The sequence below is a fragment of the Platalea leucorodia genome (genome assembly GCF_965183815.1).
Source record: "Platalea leucorodia genome assembly, chromosome: 1".
Classification (NCBI taxonomy): Eukaryota; Metazoa; Chordata; class Aves; order Pelecaniformes; family Threskiornithidae; genus Platalea; species Platalea leucorodia.
This window is the reverse complement of record NC_138823.1, coordinates 157,653,360-157,674,981: the sequence shown is the minus strand read 5'-3', so window position 1 is coordinate 157,674,981 and position 21,622 is coordinate 157,653,360. Positions and strand designations below refer to the sequence as shown.

The 21,622-nt window shown below is 40.6% G+C and overlaps 1 protein-coding gene across 1 annotated transcript in view; it reads right to left on the bottom strand.

Moving 5' to 3' along the window:
- The window catches only part of VIPR2 (vasoactive intestinal peptide receptor 2), a 61,430-nt gene extending 42,845 nt beyond the window's left edge, over positions 1-18,585 (bottom strand). Inside the window, exons 1-3 of the mRNA XM_082309580.1 lie at positions 18,459-18,585; positions 14,832-14,934; positions 1,395-1,502 (exon numbers count right to left, since the gene is read on the bottom strand). Of these exons, the coding sequence (XP_082165706.1) occupies positions 1,395-1,502; positions 14,832-14,934; positions 18,459-18,509 (262 nt within the window). The 5' untranslated portion in view covers positions 18,510-18,585. The remainder of the gene's footprint in view (positions 1-1,394; positions 1,503-14,831; positions 14,935-18,458) is intronic.
- Between the last annotated feature and the right edge of the window lie 3,037 nt (positions 18,586-21,622).

Sequence of the window (21,622 nt, the reverse complement as noted above, 5' to 3'; positions counted from 1 at the left end):
AGTAACCAGGTAGCTATAAAAAAAGCTGTATACGGGAAAATTACAGCAAACTATAAAAAGGAAGTGATCTTTCAGTCTTGATGATGCCATGCCCAAGTGAGATAGAGTTGAAATGCATTGTGAAGGTTTCAGACTTAAATATTTATTGCAGTTGTTTTATAGGAAAATTAAAATGTTATTGTAATATAAGATACTAACAGTTGTTAAATATCAAACATCCAAACTTGAGAGAGAGTATGCATGCTCTAGCTTTTGGCAAATGGACAGAAACAGTGTGATTTAACTCAGATTTTGAATTTTTGATAGTTATTAGTTTGCCTTGTGTGATGACAACACCTTAATATCTTCGAGTCATTTCAATACTTTTATAGATTTCACAAGATCTAGTGAAGATTACACATACTTTCCCCTTTATAAACTGTTTACACTATCCATGATGAACTAATCAAGATTCACCAGCTCCAGGAATGAAAACCTTTGCCCATCTGTAGATTGTTTTAGTTATCTATTTTTTACTGGAATAAGACTTAATCAACAGTTTTGAGAATAAAGGTATTTTAGTCATACCCCAAGTTAGCATTTGTGGTAAAAGTAATATTGTTAAAAAGCTCTCCACAGAGACCTCAAAAGCAGAATTAAATCACTGTGATAAATTTTGCATCTTTCACCAGTTCTTCATGACAAAGGTTTCTTACCTGAGCAATGGGGATAAGATCTTTCCTGCTGCCTTTTGAGATACATATGTGAAATGCTATGTGTGCATCATCTATTTTTAAAACCCCACTAACAAGCCAAAGTGCAAAATTAAACCACAGTATGATATACTGACAAGATAGTGCAGAAGATGGTAGACTTAAAACAGTTAAATGTTCCAGCAGTCTGAGACACTGATGAGCTCTTTTCAAGTTCCATTAAAAAGCAGAATAAAAGGTTTCATAATGACTACCTTAAATTGCAATGGTGATAATTTTTAGGTATTATGTGTTAATGTTGGCTCATTATTCTCATGAAGGCAAAGCAGAGCTCCCCTCCTAGGCACAAAAGGAACAACCTGCATGTAACCTGCTGGCAATTGTTAAAGATGTCAGTCAGGCTCAGCTGCCTTAATAATTAACATAAATAGGTCAAAAAGAGGAAGCAATGTCTTCAGCCTTGATGAGTGTCACTATATCAGAATATATGTCTAGTATCTGACTCAAAGAACACCATATGGACCACAAAGACAATTTGGTCTTTTCATGATGTATCATGAACAGCTCTGTTAAGAATCTATTATTTTAACTCTTTAAAAAGAAAATAAAAACTTTAAACTGCAAAAAAAACCCCATTGTTAGCATGTTATGTTATAAAATACCAAAGAGAAGCCAGCAAAAATACACCTTAAAATGAAATACCTGGTTTGCCAGAAAAAAAGCTAAATACTTTTGGACAAGGGACAGTGACAGTCTCTCCAATCTTCGCAGGACGCCAACAGGTGATGTTATCCCAAACTCCAACACATCCTGAAACAAAATCAGCAGTAACAGACTTGAAAGCTCTGTCTGGTCCGAATCACCCTACTGTATTTACCTTATAAAGACTTGGCAGAAGCTTTGGATGAGTAGTTCAATAAAGACTAGACTCCTTCAAGAAAGCTGCAAAGATGTTATTTTTTATGAAAACGTTAATTGTAAGAGTCTGCTGATTAACCAGCTTATTTTTACATCAGTTAATACATTCTTTGCAAAATGTCTTATTAAAACTATGTCATTTTGATGGGATCATGCTAAGAAAAGATAAGAAAATGTTAAAAAAAGTAGTAGTAGTTCATTGGACTCAGCATCACAAATACAATGGGAGCGCATCGTGACTGGAGAATTTTTGGAACAATGGGCATGGACTAACAAAATCATCTCTCCTAAACTAAATAACAGAGATTTGAACAAAGAATGCTGCTGTATATTTATTTCAGAAAGGGGGATCATAAAATGTTACAGGCACGTTTTATAGTAGTACTAGTAACAACTTGTAAAAACTTTTTAAAAAAAAAAAGATCATGTGCAAAATTCTGGGCATTTATGTCTTCAAATAAGGCAATTGACAACTGACAATTTAAATTTGTAATTAATGCTAAAGAGAGAAACAAAACTTTTATCCTACCAGTATTATCTCCATAAGATTATTAGAAAGTATAAGGGACAGTTTGTTCCCTTCAGCAGAGAACATGAAACTTGATTTAGGAACTACTCACATCCACGTATAATACTATTCTTCAGAATATTTATAGTATTAGCAATTCATTATTCATTTACTCTGTGCTAGTGAGGTCACGCCCAAAATCAAGCCACCTGAATGAAATGAAGCTGGAAAAGGAACATTTAAAAGTTCTGTATTTGTGTTAAACCATCTTAGTGCACTTAAACTTGGATAGCTTGTGTTGACTTAAAGTGTCTAGCATCCTACTTCCAAAGTTTAAGTTACTTTCAAAGTACATGTAAACTAGGGAACCCAAGAGTGTGTTACAGAACTGGCAGTCGGATTCGCCCCTAGGGGTATGTCCTAGCTGTAGCTTGAAGGAGAGCCAGTGGCATAGCATTCCCATGGGCCTTGCTTTCCTTTGGAAGACATCTAAGTGTGATAGTTGGGAGGAAGCCTCTGTGCTGTACCAAGAATAGGGTTTGGAGATGAAAAAAGAAGATGAGAGGAGGATTATGGGCTAAATTCTGCATTTGGTCGCCAATTCCATAGAGTCATCTTTATAGTTTCCCAAGGAAATGCTATTCTCCAGAGGAGTCACTTGTTCATGGAGACTGGGTCTTTCTTCACTCCTCTTAGGATTACACAGGTCTAAATGCAGCATCTGTTCTATATTCAGAAAGATGATGCCAAACATAGGGGATTACTAATGGGAACACTTCACAAAGTTTATCTGTGTGGGTAGATAACATGTAATGCCTTACTGTCCACTGCCTTGTATGCTGTATCAACCTCCAAAGAGGTATGCAACAAATGTATTACTGTTCATTACCTCACACACTCACCCATACTCACTTCAATGCCTTTTCCAGCCAGGCACCAAAAATCTCCAAAGATATGTGGAGATTCCAAATCTCCAATCTATCACAACCTCTCTGGGCAACCTGCACCCACACAATTTCCTCTATGAAAAATTTTGCCATGCATCTAATCAGGATTTCACTTGCTGCAAGTTGCTTCCATTGCTTCTTGTTGTGTTTTTTGTTTGGTTTTGTTTTTTTTTTTTTTTTTTTTGTTTTCTGTTCACATCTGAGAAGAGTCTGGCTTCATCTTCCCTATAAGCCCATTAGGTAGGTGAAGACAGCAATCACATCATCCTTTGCCAAGATGAACAACCCCGGCTTTCAGTCAATCATCTTATACGCTGCATATTCTACTGCCATCTCCATGCTCTCTGCTGAGCCGATGAATGGCTTTCGTGTACAGAGGAGCCCAAAACTGGACACAGTACTCCGCTGAGATGCAGTCTCACAAGAGCCAAATAGAGACAGACAATTGCTTCTCTTGATCTATCAGTCTGCTAATGTAGCACAGTATATGGTTAAGCCTCATCTCTGTAAGGGTGCACTGCTGACTCATGTTTAAATTAATATATTTCTAAAGCAAATATGTAAAATGGTTCAGAAGAATTTCATCCTAAAAAATGCTTATTTCTTCCCAAGAGAGCCTAAAGTTGTTAATTCAGTTGCAGAATCTAGACTGTAGGTACCTGTGTTTAATCAATCCCACCCTTGTTTGGTTAATACTGTGTGACTAACCTCAGCTTGTCAACTTCTCCGGTTACCTAAAGAGGACTAATTGTTTTGGTTCCTTTAGTAACTTTGACTCCTTAGACCAATATATCAGATTCCTTCTTCTAGCCTTCCTTAGGGTAAGGGAGATTTACTTAGGACTAGGAACTGTGAGAGTGGCATTCTTTTTATCTGTATTCCACAGTTGGCTGAGAAGTTCGTGTTCCCATTGCCAATTCACTTTTTTTCAGGTTTCTGGTCCTTACCTCTTGAAGGAGTGTTTTTAGCAACTGACTCTTTGAACTCCATAATCATTCCCTTTTTCCTGATGATCATGCAGAGTTTGTTCTTTCTAGTGTATCTGCCCCTACAGCTGGTTCATACATTTCTTTAAGAATTAGCTCATGGGTTTTATCTATGCTCTGTTTTACCTGACTACCTTCTATTCCCTCTGGCACTTGTGGCTTTTCTTTTTCATTAGTAATGATATCTCTGAGGTGATGTTGACTTGTGTACATAATTTAAGAGGTTTACATCTGAGCAAGTCATCTTCGTACCCTTTGAAGTCAATGGAACTTAAACATGCTTAGGTGCTTCCTGAGTTGTAGTACTGGATTAAAGTCAAGTCCTGCATCTCTATGATGCAACACCAGGGCTTACGCAAAGTAAATAATATTTACTTCAGCCAATTCAGGTCATGCTTCCTTCCCAATTGAATTTAAGCCAGAAGCAACATCAACGTGACATACAAGAAAGACAAAGAAACTATTTTCTTGATCTGCCAGCACTCAGAACTATAGTGACAAAATGCAGCTCTCTTGGCTTTGATTGATGTACTGCCTGAGCCAGCATAAACAAGCCCTGGAGTACACAAGAATAATTAGCATCTTGTGTGACTTCAGACCTTTTTAGTTCATCCCCATTTCCACTAGCAAGTGAGAGATGAGTCGAGTCATGAAAGTGTTCATGCACACCCATAAAAGCTGATGACTATCACAAATTTTCCCTTTTGTTCGGTGTACTCTGTAAAATGGTGGATTTGCTACAGTAATCTGCAAGCAGTTTAGAAGCTTTTATAAATTTTTGCTACACTGCTATATGGACTGGACTAAGGTTTTGCTAAAATGGCAGCTGAACAACGTGGACTTCAGAGCTCCATTAGTACCTTTTCCACAAAAACCCACAAAAGTCTTATTCAAGCTTCACTTACATGAAATATTATACAGAAAAACAGAGGTCCAAGTCCTATTCCCACCAAAATCAATCAACAAAATTTGTATCAGATCTCAAAGCTAGCTTGCAGAAAGGAAATCAGTATACAAGTTCTTGACATTCAAAACATTACAAGTCACTAATGTTTTCTGGAGAATGTATTTTTTACCTCAGTTTTTCCTCAGTATTTTAGGACTTTACAGGCATCTATGGCACAGGACAGAATGATACTTTTCCAGACTCCTTAAATCAAATAGATGAAATAACACGGACGATGTATTTCCTACATCTAGACTACATTCAGATGCATCAACAATCATGAGAGTGGAACTTGAGCGGCTGTCACCAGAATTCCAAGAAGAACGTTAAGCCTCAATTTATGTACATTTACAGGCTTATTTATTATGGTACAGGAAATCTGAGAAAACTGCTGAAATGTCCTCGAGGCATTTATAGTCACTGAATGACTACAGTGTGCTTCTGAAAACTGGTCTAGGGCTGAATGCTGAAATGATGGTGTTACTGGTGCACCGCTAGGGGCTGTTAGAAGTAAAACTGCTAAACGATATGCACTTTTCTGGGCTTTCAACTTACACCTCTCCTCATTTCCCCCTCCTCCTATTACTACAGATTTTTTACAATATTGCAGTCACATATCTTTTTCTTCTCCTGGCAAAACACACCCTTATGTAGAGGCAGGATAGAATTAACAAGTCCATTCTTACTACACTTGCATCAATTTGTCTCTTCCATCCCAACAACATATCTCTATTGTATAGCACGAGCTTAATTGTGCACAATTGAAACTAGCAATTAATTTCCCACTGATCTTGGAAATTCAAGATGTGGCACAACTGGAGACCTTGGTGAGTTTCACAGGTCTTCAAGCAGATATTGCTCTTTACCCACCATAGTATCCTTTTACAACAACGACATGCAATATTGTCAGAGGGTGACAGAGTATGATTCACTTTATTCTAAAACACATGAAAATAGGCCCGATTAATTGCTCCCAACAATTGCCTGTTTCTCCCCAGTGACTATACAGCAGCCTACAGTACTATAAATACCTACACTGTTGGAAAAGGAAGGTGTGATAAATGCTGTGTTAAATGTGTCTCTTTCTGCACATAGAATATCTAGCTTGATCAAGCTTGATATGCTACTCTCTACTCACTTACTCTCTACTACTCTCTGTCCAGCCATTAATTCATTCAGTGTTAGGATTTCTGGACTGTCATCCATCACCGCTGCATTCCATAAAATCATTATGCACGCTCTCATTCCCTGGCAGTTTTACCTATCATCTCCTGCATAAAGGAAAGGTATGTTTCCTACTATCTCCAAAGGATATTAATTAATTAAGATACAAAACGTATTTATTCGTAGCTTTAAATAAGGTTTTAAGTTTTAGTTCTAGCGGCAATTCTACCAATAATTCTATAGAAAATATCTCACATTTTAAATAAAACTTAAATTGCTCCAGCGTTTATTTTCATATGTCTGCAATTTTCTTTATCATATTTAAAAAGTTTTTTCTAAGTACCCTAAAGTATTTTAATGTACATTTATATCCTTTTCTGTTCATTCATTGATTTAGTCTCTGTTTGCATCCAGCTTCAATAAATTCTCAAGCCTTGAACGTTTTTGTCCTTTCACCCTGATATGTACACATACGAAACCAGTCCAGCTCTTGATCTGCCTTAGCTCCCCAACTTTTCCTGTGTATCTCTGCTACTATACTCTTTACTGATTAATAAAGCTAGCAAAGAAAAAAAAATAGGTTCTTCATCTCTATTGCTGTGGTGTCTAGAACTCCCCAGCACCCTACATATAACAATCTCTTTTCAACCTCTTCATTTTACATCATTTGTTTCTCTGGTGTGTCATTCACAGCACATCCAAGGAAACAATCAGTCTTCCCAGAAAACCTTTGCTCAATGACTCGCTCAAAAGTGTGGCCACGGCGTCACTCCTCTACCACTCTTCCCTCCCGTTCCTCCAGATGATATTGCAGATGCTATTCTTACTTAGTTTCAATGAGATCACTTACTTTATTTGAATGTTTGGTCTTCAATGCTTGTGATGCATTTGCAGACACTTTATAATGAAAGGAAACGTAACAGACTATAAACTACTTTTTGTTTCTCTTTTTTTTCAGTTTACGTAAGTATTGCCACCACATTCCTCATCCTGCTATCCAAGATCCAGTCTTTGAGCAACAAATTTGCTTACCTACACGTGCTTCTTCATCTAGGAAAATGTGTAATGCTGAGTTTGTACCAGAAAGTTTTGTTTATATATACATTTTGTCCATATATTAACCACTAGGTGGCACTTCGCATTTGGATTTTAAAAATTGCCAATTCAAAGAGAGGTTTAGCATTTTTTAAACTATCTAGGCATGCATGATACATGAAACAAAGAGAAAGTGCTTTGAAAATCAGCCAGAAAGTTGTCAGCTAGTCCAGGGTTTATTTTTTGAACAGGGAAACGTTTTGATTTTTGTACTTAACTTGACAAAGCAGAAGCAATCTCACCTCTTATGGGCAATGTTTTCTAGACTGCAGGTCTGAACGCCCCAGCATGTAATTTAGACCGCATGAGAATTTATGAACATATACGGACTGAAATTCTTTCTGCATTTTCACACAAGTATTACGAAAGAAAGGAAAAGGAGGCGCTAGAGAAATAGTGAGCTAGCAAACTGGAAGCAAAGCAAACACACAGCAGAACTGCTTACAGCGGTAATAGAAAGAAGATAGTACCAAAAATACTGTTGCTCCAAGGCACTTTGCTAAAGTTATTTGCCATCTGCTTTTGTCAGGGCCCTGAGTGCACTAATAGGCCTTAATGGCCCTGATCAGCCTCACGCGCCTGCCCAGAGTCCCATCGAAGCTCAGGCTCTGCCTGCCTGCCCTGCCTGCCCAGGGACCCCAAACCCCCTCCACAAGGAGCTGCCGGCCTGTGACCCTGTGAAAACGAAAACGCTGGCTGGAGAACGGTCAAGAAGCCTCTCCAATATGTCTATGTTGAACTAAAGCACTGTTGTGAAATTGTACAGAGTGCACACAAGCTCTGATTGTGCAGAAACACCGAGGAAGTGGGAATGTAATTACTGGACAACAAAAACTACTCCTACACAGCAAGTAGAATTTGGGAAGGCTACAGTACGCATCAGATTTAACTAGCTAAACAGAATGACAAAACCAGTGGAGTTTATCTCATATTCATTTAAAATGTTTGTAGTTTATAGGTTTTCAAAAGCTAGTCCTAGTACCAGGAATGACAAAAATACTGTTACTGAGATTTCTAGGGGATTACTGGCATTTCACTAAAAGAAACATTTCAGAAGAAATGCCTTATTTCCTATCTGAAGAACAGCTTCCCATCAGAGAATCAAAAATCTATAGGCCAGTTTTAGTTTTTAATGTAATTTACATATTTTTAGCATACTGTAAGGAAATAAGGAAGTTGCCAGCTAAAAACTCTGAAAAAAAAACTCTGAAAAACAAAATACATTTCCATCCACATTTTCTACCAAGTAAATCCTGCTTTCCAATTGCTCAAAATGTTCTTTGGAGACACCAGCATTTATTTTTGTATGACTGGACAGCACGCTCCTCTTACCATAAGAACACCGTTTTCTTTTCTATTGGAAAGATATTCATGGATGTATAGTCAAATCTGTAAGAGGTACCTTCATCTTCATGTTGCCCCAATTTAGACATGCTGTACATTCTTCAAAAAATATAATTAAATATCAATTTCCTGTTCATATAAATCCCACCACAAAATATTAAAATCTCTGTAAAGTATTAGGACCATATATTTCTGTTAGTTTGGATTATGTCTAACCCGTGTTATTTGTTGTATTAGCTGGGGCTTTTTTACTCCTTTGGTATTCAAGATTGCTTCCTTGTGGTATTTGAACTTTGGATGTCATGGAGAGTAGACTGCCATGGCCACAGCTGTCTTTACCAGGACTCAAACGCAAAACTATGTGGGGCAGTATTTCTTTCAGAATCTTCTGAAAAACACAATAAATTCACTTATGGCTGTACACTTTCCTTTTTCAGGGTTCCAAATGCCATTTATTACAGTCTACTGCTGAATTTCTATTTACGTTTGGGGCGGGTTGAGAAATTTCAGACTTTCAAAATTGTAGAATGTATCCGTGACCACATGTTGTATCTCTTCTTTCCAAAGAAGTTTGTCATTGTCACTCTTAGTAATCTTCATTATGTGAGATTTTTGAATGAGGATGATCAGAACATTTTCTTGGTCTTCACCGTTTATTTCCTGTTGGTTATTTTTCAGTAAGCAACTCCTTTCTCGCCTGTTGCCCAGCTTCCTCAAAAGATGAGCCAGCTCTGCCTCTCTTCTGCCCTCAAATAATTAAGTATAGCTTCCACAAAGCCCAGACATTGTCAACACCATAAAGATGATCAGTTTTATGTGGTGTCATTAACAATGACACTTCAATTAATGGAAGCCAAAAAAGGCAAACATTCAAAGCAGCCCCTTCAGCTCCCCTCATAAAAAAATGTGTGAACCAAAAAGTAGCAGCATGTCTGTACTACAGCTAGATAAGCAGCACCACAGAGATTCAAGCAAGCGAAAGTTGTCCTGCCAAGAGCTACTGGTGCTGCATGAAAGGAAGTTCCATGATCCCACTATCTCATTTAATTCTACCTTTAATGCTACCTCAGGTAACTCTAAGCAGCACTGCAGTCTGAACTACTGACTCATTTTACAGAGAAAATAGCTGAAAAACAAACAAAAAATGATGGAAGACCTTGATGAGATTGGGAGGATTAAGAAAGGGGGAAGCTTGAGGAGATTACTTTTCACATAGCAAAAGAAAGGCCTCATCTGGCTTTGTGTAAGTCTCTTATTTACTGATGTGGAGCAGAGAACGATCATCAGGGTGGCTCAGTTATGCTCACAGGCAGTCCTTCTTTTGCGCAATACAGAGAGATACATGTGTGTGTGTGTATGTGTGGGTTTGGAATGCAAAATAGGCACCTTTCTTACTGCAGAAATAACCTTAACAGCAGAGGTTAGTTGGATAAACTAACTTTTGGACAACTTGCCATGGGTCCAACATTCGAATATTCATCCCACCATTCTGAAGAGCTTTCAGAAAGTTGTGCTCTTGTTTCATCTGCAACATCATGAGCTCACTGCTGGAATCACTGAGTGAAATTCTACTGGCAGTGTAATTTGAGAGGTTAGATTTCATAGTGACATTGGTCCCTCTTGCTTTAAATTTATGAATAAGTGAGAGTATCATTTTGGTAGTCCTGTCTGTTTTAATTTCCCATTACTAGCTGCATTATGAAGCTTCTCTTTGAGAGGTTTAGGAAATTCTTTCCAAAGCCATTTCTCTTTCCGTCTACATCCCTTCCTCAAAGTTAAGATGCCATATCTAAAATTAAAAACGTTGTCTGGCATATGGGTCTCACAAAAACACACTTTTGAAAGCAAGAGCCGAAAAGACTCATTTAACTGTGCAGCCACTCTGTCTAAAATGAAAAAAAACCAAACCCCAGACTTCATTTTTTTCGTAATGAGATCTTTTTAGAACTTTTTGTGGTAGAACCTTGTTATAAAGTCTACTGATTGAGTTTTAACATTTTTGACTGTAAGATTTTACTTTTCATTTAAAGGTGAACGGAAATGAATCAACTAATTTTTAACGTAAAATTTTAAATACTGAATAAGGACAGAAATTTGCAGTTGGCCATTTTTTATGTATTTTCAATCACTTTTATTGGGAGCTATTTTTTTAAGATGATGAGCCATGGGTACTGGGTAAAAGATAAATTAGCATTTTCCCATATGGACCTCAAAACCTGTAGCTATTATGAGCTGTTTAGAATGGAATTAATCTGCCCTCCAAAAATGAGAGTGCAAAAAAAACCTTCTCCTAGGCTTCCAGCTAAGGGGCATCCATACCTCAGGTGTCAAATTATAGGAGGAAAGAAGACAATAAACGGGGATGGAAGCTAATGCGGCTTCATAAAATAAACAACGAGATCTGCTGGAGAGCACTACAGAGCAGGCAGCACTGCCACAGATCTTTGGAGAGAGACTTTCTTCCCTAAATGGAGTGTAATGCTCTCTACTAATGGAAGAGTATGCACTAATGCCTGAAAATCCCCCAAAGGGTGCAAAGCAGGAGGTCCGGATGTCTAACAGTTTGACGTTGGCAAATGAGCAGAATTTAGACAAACTGCATCCTGTGGTTTTAATATATCCTTAGCATTGTTCAGAGGATATTTACACAGTATTTATACAGTGTTTCCTTGCAAAACACACTATTGCTTTATTAAGCCATGAAGTAAGCAAATCCTTCGTAGACTTCATAGTCAATGATTTTAGGTGCACTACAAAAATTACTCAGTGAAATTCTTCAGCCCATGTTATGAGCAACTCAGGTAAGATGACTATAACATCATTTTATTACATAAAAAAAAAATAGTACAGTCGCCTTTAAATCTTTCCTTTATGTCTCCCTAACTGGGAGCTGAGAAGTATTAGATCATAGAATCACAGAATGTCCTGAGTTGGAAGGGACCCACAAGGATCATCGAGTCCAACTCCTGTCCCTGCATAGGACAACCCCAAAATTCACACCCTAGGTCTGAGGGTGTTGTCCAAATGCTTCTTGAATGTTGTCAGGCTTGGCGCCGTGACTGCCCCCCTGGGGAGCCTGTTCCAGTGCTCCACCACCCTCTGGGTGAAGAACCTTTTCCTAATGTCCAACCTACACCTCCCCTGGGATATCTTCCTGCCGTTCCCTCGGGTCCTATCACTGGTCACCAGGGAGAAGAGATCAGCGCCTGCCCCTCCTCCTTCCCCTGTGAGGAAGCTGTAGACCGCAAAGAGGTCTCCCCTCAGCCTCCTCTTCTCCAGGCTGAAGGATAAGGTATTCCATACATAATTGACATTTAGGACAAAGGAGAAACTGCCTGTCCCATAAAATTTGGATCCTCCAAAACTCAGTAGCTGTGCATGCCAGTCAAATTCTGAAGCATGTTACATAGAGGTGTGAAGGCTTCTCAGGTGCCCAAGAAGTTAATGAAAAAATTCCCACTGATTTTGATAATGGAGGCCCAAGCCTCCTGTGGAAAATCTCAGTGAACCTTTATTTCCAAATTCTAGACAGAACCTTCCACTAGATTTCATTACAGCTTTTGTGAGGTAGGTAGCACATATTAAAGTTAGAAAAGTGTAACAAGGGCTGCATAACCGTCACGAAAAAGTGAAATAGGTTTTGTGAATTTATTGTGAAGAATTATGTTTCAAGTGTACTACAAGTTTTAGGTGTGGAGCTAGGTCTTGGACTAGTTCCAGCTTGCCAATTTTCATTAGTAATTCTTCTTTATCAGAAGTCAGAGTACACTGTGACAATCTGCAAGTCTTTGTTCAAAATACTCCTTACATCTTTGTATGAATACAGAGAGTTTATTAGGAAAATAAAGACACATAGAGAATGAATATTTTTGGAAATGCAAATACGTATATTTAACATAGGCTCTTCTGAACAGGGTCTTGGTAAAGGTATCTATAACACGAAGCATAGGACAAATTATCCTATAACATTAAACATATAGTTTTTAAGGGTTCGTTACCGCAGGGGCTTTATTCCAGTCTCCTACAAAACGGAATATTCCCTTAGTTTCAGCCAGGAATTCAATTAAATGTATAAATCCTTCCACTGCTGTTTTATCACTACCCGCAGGGATGAATCAACACCATCAGACATACTGTCGCCTTCCAAGACATGAAGTTCCTACACAGTAGTTTGCCTTCAGGAGGCACTCTTCTTCCAGCGAAAAGAGGCTGTGAAGAAAATATTGACAGAAAACTTCTTTCTTCCCCTAGGGAACCCAAAATAAAACTGGTGTGCATCACAAGGACACCCTTAGAGCAGCCCAGCATCTGGATCACAAAAGAGGATCTTGAAGAAAGCTTGTCTTTCAAAACTGTATAATAGCTAATACTGAATTTATTAATTCAAGATTTAATTCATTAAGCTGTGCTAGTAATTACTCCTCCATCTGGCTTCACACTAGTATTATTTATGTAACAGCTGTCTCTCTTCACCACTCATATAAATAAAAAAAATCTAAATGTAGATCAATTATTCCAGTAAGATTTTGCTTGGAAGAGATATCCATGTAAACTATTCACTGTTATTATAATTTTTCTAATTACTGATCTGGATTAATCAAAAGGAAAAATTATAGTAAAATACAAACTGTTGATGATCCTTTTAATTATTTTATTGTATACAAACTGATATTAGAGTATGCACTGAGGGAGTTATGCATTCAAAGCAAGAAGAGAGGTGGAGAAAACATCATAAGTTGGGACTCATGTTTATGCTCAAAGGGCACTGCAGATGGCAGGTCCCTGAGGTATCATAATCATCTTCACAGCACATTCAAAAAGGACTGAATATGAAAAAACAAATACACTATGTATCACCTAGTTCAGCCAAGGGAAAACAACTGCGCTGCAAGAGCTATAGTGTTCCAAGGAGCCCAGTTATTCTGAGATGATACATACCTGGAGTACCATATCAAAAAGCAGGACACCGATGAGGGTTTGGAGAACTAATTTGAAATTAAATACTTTCAGCCACTTAAAGATCATTTAACAACAGAAATTTAATGAGTCGTTTTAGATGTGACATTACTTTGTAAAAATCAAAATTGTATTTTGAACTGAAAAATGTTCAGTTGCCTTTAGATCTAAAATTTCTTTCCCCTTTTTCTAAGTCTCACTGAAAGCCCACCCTTCCCTTCAATATTTCACATGTTACCAGAGGAGTGCTGGGCTGGTAACGTATGCAAACGAGGCACTCCAAGAAGCACTTGTATCTTTTCACCAGTAGGTGCATAGAGACTGCTTTCTGCTCACAAGTTCTGGCATACAGTTTGCAACAGATAACTAATCATAAAACATCGATACTTTTGTCACAAAAAAATTAAAATTAATAAATACACACTGTCAACTTTCCTAAAAAGCAAAAAACTTTTAACCAAGTTCTGCCCTAGCTACTTCAGTGTTACAGATTTGCTTTTCATTTAGCTGTCTGGATTTATCTGTCACCTTTGTATTTTGCTTGCTGAACAAATGGCTTTATCAGCAGCTCCAACTTACAAGAAAAATGTCATTTTTTCATAATCTTATGTTCTATTCACATGAAAATGTAGCAAGGAAATCTAGTAAAATCTAAAATTAAAAAAATAATAAATTACACCTCCTCTTCCTTCTTTCTTCTATTAAATTACAATTGGCCATATCTGTATCTATATATTTATCTTCCTATGTAGAGAGAAAATAAAAACAATAAAGTAACAGAGACAATTTGGGGTTTGAATGTAACACTATGGCTCAGCTCTTCCTTTGCATGACTCTATAGTACTCTGGGTGTGAATCTGATCTTCTGTCTGAAACATCTGCCTGGGAAACCCGGAGATCATTCCTGCCACTAGTACTTGACTTTTAACCATAGCTAGAATCCAAGGCTTTCAACTTTTCCTCAGACTTGCTCTTTCTGTTGGTCCTGTCATCACCAGCCTGCAGCTTCTCTGCCAGTCAGAAAATACTAGCAGCAACAGCTTAAAACATGAGAATGCATTTGCTCCCATTTAGCATCCCACCCAGTGCGTGCCTAGCGCCTGGCACACCTCTCAACATGCTTGCTGCAGCTGTACCTTTAACGCAAAACCTGCATAAATTCTAAAATACATAAAATTATAAGCACGGTACAGACAACTGCAACAACAAAGAAAGTAAAGGGAGAAAATCTTGAATACTCCAGTTGTCTCTACATTACAGCTTATCTTTTCTTACCTTTGTAGTCCACTGGCTTTGCATTCTTTAGAAGTTCCATGCACCTTGTTTCCTCCTTGCGAATCTCCAGCTGAAATCTGCATTCTGGATGGACACCATTCACCTGTGTCAAATGAACAGGTCAGGGTCTTAAAACATGAATTAAAATGCTTTATGAAGGATGCAAATACCAATAACGAAATCCACATAACTGGCACTGGTTTTGCCCAAGTATGTGCTAGGCATTTTACAGACACAATCATTGCCCATTTTAGCTTCTCACACTTTTCAAAATAAAATGTTAAAATAATCTACTAGACCATTCACTGGCTCCTTCCTGTAGCATTTCAAGGCCAACTGTCATTTACAAGAAAATACTTAACTTTCTAGTGCATTCACCAATATTGTTTGATGAGACACTTTCGTCCAGAAAAACTGAGTTAAACTGAAGCAGGAAAGTAAACACATTTGATTTTTTTGCTTTTGTACTAAGTTAGGAAGCTGAAAGTTTAATACAAATCACAGAACCTGAAACCCAATCAAACTGCATTCTCTTTGACGTGGTAAGTTTTGCTTTTATTCCCTTTTCCACCAAGTATATTTTACCTCCTGAAGGCCCCAGAGAATGATTATTTGATTCAAGCAAGTGCTACACAGGAAGAAAACCCCACTCCTTTGAAAATGAAAGTACTATTCCCTTTACTCATTTATAGCCCTGCCCCCAGCTCCTTGGTTTTCAGAAAGGATTATTTATGTCCATGGGAAGAGACACGCATATAGCAGTAGCGGGGAGAGAAAGAAGACACTGGGAAGTTGTACTGAAGTCAGTTGGATTCCCAGAGCCTAAGAGAGAAACATGCAGAGTCCATAAGAGACTGCACGGGGGAAATGACTGTAGTAGGTGACAAATGGGAAAGCAGGAATCGCCACTGGAGCTGAAGGGACAGTGAGATTAGCTCAAATGAAATGACATCATAATGAAATAAAATGTGACTATGCTGTACTTCAGTCATCGTCACACCTGTAGTACCAAGAAAAGGGTGGTCTCTCTCCAAGCTTCTCTCTCCCCTTTTCTCTCTCTTTTTCTAAGAGACATTTATTAGCAGAATCTGGTAATAGTATCTGATTCGTGAGACACTATTATTTTAAATGGCAATACTTAATTAATTAAGCTGTGATCATGGACCCAGAACCTAGGACCCAGAGTTAGGACTGAGAACCTGGTTATTCTGCAGTCTCCTTGTGGGCAAGCCACTTGCGCGGCTTTTAAAAATACAGCGTAATAGCCTTAAGCGTAACAGCAGGAGCTGTTATGAAAACTCATGAAAATCTGCCTCTTCTCCAAATGTCTCATTTCACCATCTACAACACCAGAACCTTACTTCATTTTCTCTATATTGACTATTGGAATTATCTGTTTTCAGGGCAGATTTTTTTTTGTCTTCTTAAAGTGAATTTGTACAGATCCTTAACATAATTTAGGATTTCTAGCACTTATAATAGAAGGTCCAGCATTATATTGAAAATATCTGTGTTTTGTTGTGTATTATCTACCATCCAGATAGCTCCCATGAAAAATAAAGTCCCATGTATACATGATGTTTTTAATTGCATTTTCCTTTCATATAACAGATTTTGAATTTTTTTTTTTTTTTTTTTTTTTTTTTTTTTTTTTTTTTTTACAATTGCAAGCATTCAGTAACCGAGAGTAGATCTCCTACTTATCAAAAAGTATTATAATTATGGGGTCTTGGAAAGGTATGTTCCAGTAAATAGAAATGTGAACTAAATGAGGGGTAAATCAAAGTAGCTACTGCAAGTAAGAAACCTGCCAAATAAGTGACTTCTCTCTCTCATACTTACGAAAGAACTGCAAGTTTCTCAGCATCGCCGATCTAATAGCAAACGTTACTTTGAGAATATAAATTTGTTAGTACTCAAAGGTAACACAACATTACTTTTCAAACCCGGGATGCATGCCAAACTGTAATATACTTTGTTCTAATACATACACCAGTTTCATTCAGATGTACTTCACCAAGATAAAGAGATTTAGGGTTCAAGACTATGTGGTACTAACCACTTCCCAAAACACATCAAGAACCCCAAAATGGATTTTGAGGGCACTCACCACCTTCCAGGGCTAGTGCTCATCAATCTTTCCCTCTGCTTTACCAAGGGCAGGTAATCCTTTGCATGCAGAACCGTGTGCGCCGTGTTGCGCATTGTAAAGGTACACAGTTAGCTGGAAATCCAGCTGAGGAGTCTCTCTGCGTTCTTAGCGGCTTAACAATTTTTAAGGTACTCAGAAGAGCAGTTTGACTGGAAAAAGATTTCTTCTGAGAAGCAATGGCATTTACCTTCAGTATGGTTTCCCAACTTTTGGTGGACATGATCTGTTATTTTAAATTTACAATAACAAAAAATGGAAAGATTTAGAGGGCAGATTTTTTTATTTTTCATAAATCATGTGTCCAGCAATGTTATAGACTTTTACAAACAATTGAAGAAACACTTGAAAATATAAATATGTTAAAAGCAGATGCCCTAAATTTGAGGACTTTAATATTCTGAATGCTTTGTACGTTGTTATCCGGTTGTATGTATTAAAGAGAAATTAATTATGCAGATTTTCCTCCTCATATTATCATAGAATCGTTTAGGTTGGAAAAGACCCTTAAGATCATCGAGTCCAACCGTTAACCCAGCACTGCCAAGTCCACCACTAAACCATGTCTGTAAGCACCACATCTACCCGTCTTTTAAATACCTCCAGGGATGGGGACTCAACCACTTCCCTAGGCAGCCTGTTCCGGTGCTTAACAACCCTTTCGGTGAAGAATTTTTTCCTAATATCCAATCTAAACCTCCACTGGCGCAGCTTGAGGCCGTTTTCTCTCATCCTATCGCTGGTTACTTGGGAGAAGACACAGCCTCCTGTCAGGCAGTTGTAGAGAGCGATAAGGTCTCCCCTGAGCCTCCTTTTCTCCAGACGATAATTCTGATTGCTAGCGACCCTCCGGACTGCACCAGGGCAGTGCCCTGTGAAAACTCCTCGCAAACGAGGGGTGGCCACCGGCTGCCGGGGAAGAGAGCGGGGACAAGCGACTCGGCGACGAACGGCCCGGCGCCGGCCCCCTCAGCGCCGCTCCGCCGGGGACGGGGCCCGGCCCGGCCCGCGCTGCCCCGCCGGGGCGGAGCCGTCCCGGCCCCTCAGCAGCGCCCGGGGGTGCGGGGCGGCGCCCCCCGCCGCCTGCGCCTCGGGCCCGGCCCGCCGCTGCCCCTGCGGCCAGGGAGCCCGTCCCCGGGAGCGCCGGAGGGGAGGCGGGCTGGGGGTCCCGGCGGGCGCAGGAGCCGCCTCCCCTGCGAGATCCCCGCCCGGGGACACCCGGTCGGCGCGGGCCGCCGGAGTCACTTGTCTCCCGAAGTGAGCGCAGCGGGGCCGAAGTCTCCGCACCTGCTGCGGCTACCGCTGAGCGCCCCCGCGCCGGAGAAGGGGGGAGGCTGTGAGGGAGCCGCCAGCCCGGGGGGTTCCGCACAGGCACCTCAGGCAGGGGGGCGGCGGGAAGAGCCGCGGGGCTCCCCCCGTCCGCGGTCTGGAGGGGCGAGTCACCCCCCAGGGCCGGGGGGGAGCGCGGGGTGACTTACCCGCCCCAGGCTCCAGCAGAGGGAGAGGAGGAGGATCGGCAGGTTCCTCATGCCAGCCAAGCGCCGGGGCCGGCGGGCTCCGCTGCCCCGCGCCGCGCCGCGGAGCCCTTCCGAAGGCGGCGAGCAGGAGCCGGGTCCCGCCGCGGCACCATAGGGCCCGGGGGCCGCCGCCGCGCTGCCGGGGCGCCGAGCCGAGCCCCGCGCCCCGCGGGCGGCCGCCGCCCTGCGGCTGTAGGCGGCTCCCGCACCTGCCCCCGGCCGCCTCCCGCCCGCCGCTCCGGCGGCCGTCAGCTCCCGGCCCGACTGAGTCCCTGCCCGCTGCCGCCTCTCTGCGCTCAGCTCCTCCTCTAGACCCCGGCTCCCTTCCCTCCCGCTTCTCCTCAGCCCCTCTCCTCGCCTTCCTTTTCTCCTCCTCCTCCCTCTCCCTGCCGCGGTTGCTCCCCCCCTAAGAGGTGCGGGCCGTTCCCCTCAGCCGGGGCGCCCCCCGCCCACCCCGGCGACCCGCAGGTGCTCCCCCGCCGTCCCGGGCTCCTGCCGGGTTATGGACGGCGTTTACCCGGCTCTGCCAGCCTCGAGGTGCCGGAGAAGCCCCCTCTTCCCATGCAGAGACATCGGAGGGGCCTGGGTGCCCGTCCCGACAGCGTACCGGTGCCGGCACTGGGATGCCTTTTGCCCGTGAAAGCGTTAAGATAATCGAGCACGGTCCCCCCAGGCCAGACACACGTGAAAACCCACACACAGATGTGGGGTAAGTGAAGTGATGCCTGGCAGGGTCAGTCTTATCACTGGGCAGATCAGCAACCGTATTACAAAATCTTTCTTCCCCCCAAGCTGTTCTTTCGAGGTCTCAATAGAGGACCAACAGTTTAAGGCAACTCCGTATTATTGCCTGGCAGCTTACACCAGGCATGGATCTTGGTTTTGCCTCACAAGTCATTTAAAATATATAATTAAGTGACATTTATGTTACCCCATGCCTTTTGTTGTAGAAAAAGCAGAGTTTATATGCTGGCTTTTAGCTGAGAATGAGAATAAATTAGAGTTGTCTTTCCACTGGCTTATATGTGCTGTAATTTAAGTACTATGTATTAAAAGGGACTGAGCAGGCAACATAAGACTGTCCTAAATAACCTTATGCCACCTAAAATAACCAGCTATAAGCAAAGGACACTTCTAGGGAAAAGCTGAAGAGAATTTTCATATTTTTTAATGCATTTGCAAAAATTTTTTTCATATATTGAGAAGAAAGACTTGATTATAACCTCTGTGATATCATTAAAAAGAAATACCACAAACCATAAACAGCAGTGTTACAACCTGCATGCTGAGAGCAGAGGGAAACATTAATGTAGAAAGAAAAACTTCTTGTAGGATGGCATGTGATCAAGTAATGAAAATATTTTCATTGTAAAGGAAAATAGTACCCCTTTGGATTGACTTTGATCTGTACGTGACAGGTGGACCGAAATGCCAAATTGCACCTACTTCTAAATCAGCTGTGTTGGAGAAGAACCTGGTTATGCTGCTAGCTCTGAGATTCCCAAGCAGACTTTCAGGTCAAACCTCTTGGAAATGGAGAATTGCACAGTGCAACCCCCCTGATTCCCAAGACCAGTGTCCAAGGTTCCTCTTTGGGCTCCTGGTGATTGATACATGCAGTCTGGGGGTGCTCTTAGCAATTTCTTAAGAGCTATAGGTCTTTCCAAAGTAACTATTTCAAAACCATTTCTCTAATCTCATATTTTACAGGAATCTGATGTCTTATCATTATGGCAAGGCTTTGGAAAAATCCTTTCTGTCTTCTCTCTCTTCAGAAGTTATTTCTTCACTTTGTGAAGTGAAATTTAGTCACTTTGTGATGACTGGCATCCTGCTAAGAAAGCAGTTTTTAAATCCAGTCCCTCTCATGAGTGAAACTTATGCATGTCAAGGCTCTTCAAGTACTTGAGCAGTAAATCCAACAGCAGTCCCTTTGGAGAGGATCTTTCAGGCAGACTGTCCCCCAGCTGGACTGCCCCAGCAGCTGAGGACACAAGAGTTGCCAGACACCAAAACTCAGTGTTTGATTCTTCGAGCAAATGATTCATTAAGCTGTTGAAGCTGAGTAGCCTGGGAAACCAATTAACAAATTAGTGTTAACATTCTGTGTAGAAACAGTCTTGGGAACTGTCATCATTATTCCTTCTGTGGAATGACAGAAACTAGTATTTCAGGTAGCAGGCAGTCCACGTGCCCTAGAACTGGCAAAGAAGTTTTGAAACTTGTATCAGTTCTATCAGAATATTGTCCAGAGTCAGAAGATTGTCCAGAGTCAGATTTTTGTGATGTTTTGTTTTCAATAAATCAGCATTTTAAGGCAAAAAGAAAAATCATCAGTTATTTCTCAACCATTTCTTCTGTTGCTGTTCCCAGTGACTCTTTGACATGAAAGAGACATCAGATGAAAGAGAGGCATCAAATACTAATATTTTTGTTTAGATATAGCTAAGTGCTGTTTTTTTTTCCTGAAAAGAATACAAATTATTGATGGATGAAGCCCAGAAAACATGGTTCAAGGTCTTTTCGCTTAAACGTAGCACAATTCAGTGCTCTGTTATAGCAGATGTAGAGGGGGAAAAAAGAACAAGAATGGAACTAAACCAGTTGTTGATATATAGAGATATATACGAATGAGACTGATACTTTTATGTAGCAAAGAATGGATAGGGTTATGAAGGAACCAAGGGGTCATATAAATTTAGACAGTCATAGTAGATTTGATGCTATTTCCAAGAATGGCCTGTCAAATTCAAAGGAAGGAACAAAGACAGAGATTTTGTGGAGGTATCCATGAGGCACAGAAGGACTGCACAGACATGGAGGAAAAGGATGGAGTCCAGACATGGAGAGAAATTAATCCCCTCTTCGCAACAGAGGTGGTAGAAAAGTAAATGCAGTTTGATTGGAATAGATACTATTTTGAATCAGCAGAGCCTGGGTGTTACAGAAAGAGCAGTAAAAGTGGAAATGGAAAGTTCAGTGGCAGGTAATGGACCTAGTGGCAAGCAATGCCAAGGTACTGCAAGCTCTCTGCTCCCATGGCATGTGCAGGAGCCAAAAGGTTTGCTCCAATTCCAGCTGTTGGGAAAGTCTGCCTACCAAGGAAAGGTACATGACAGTAGAGT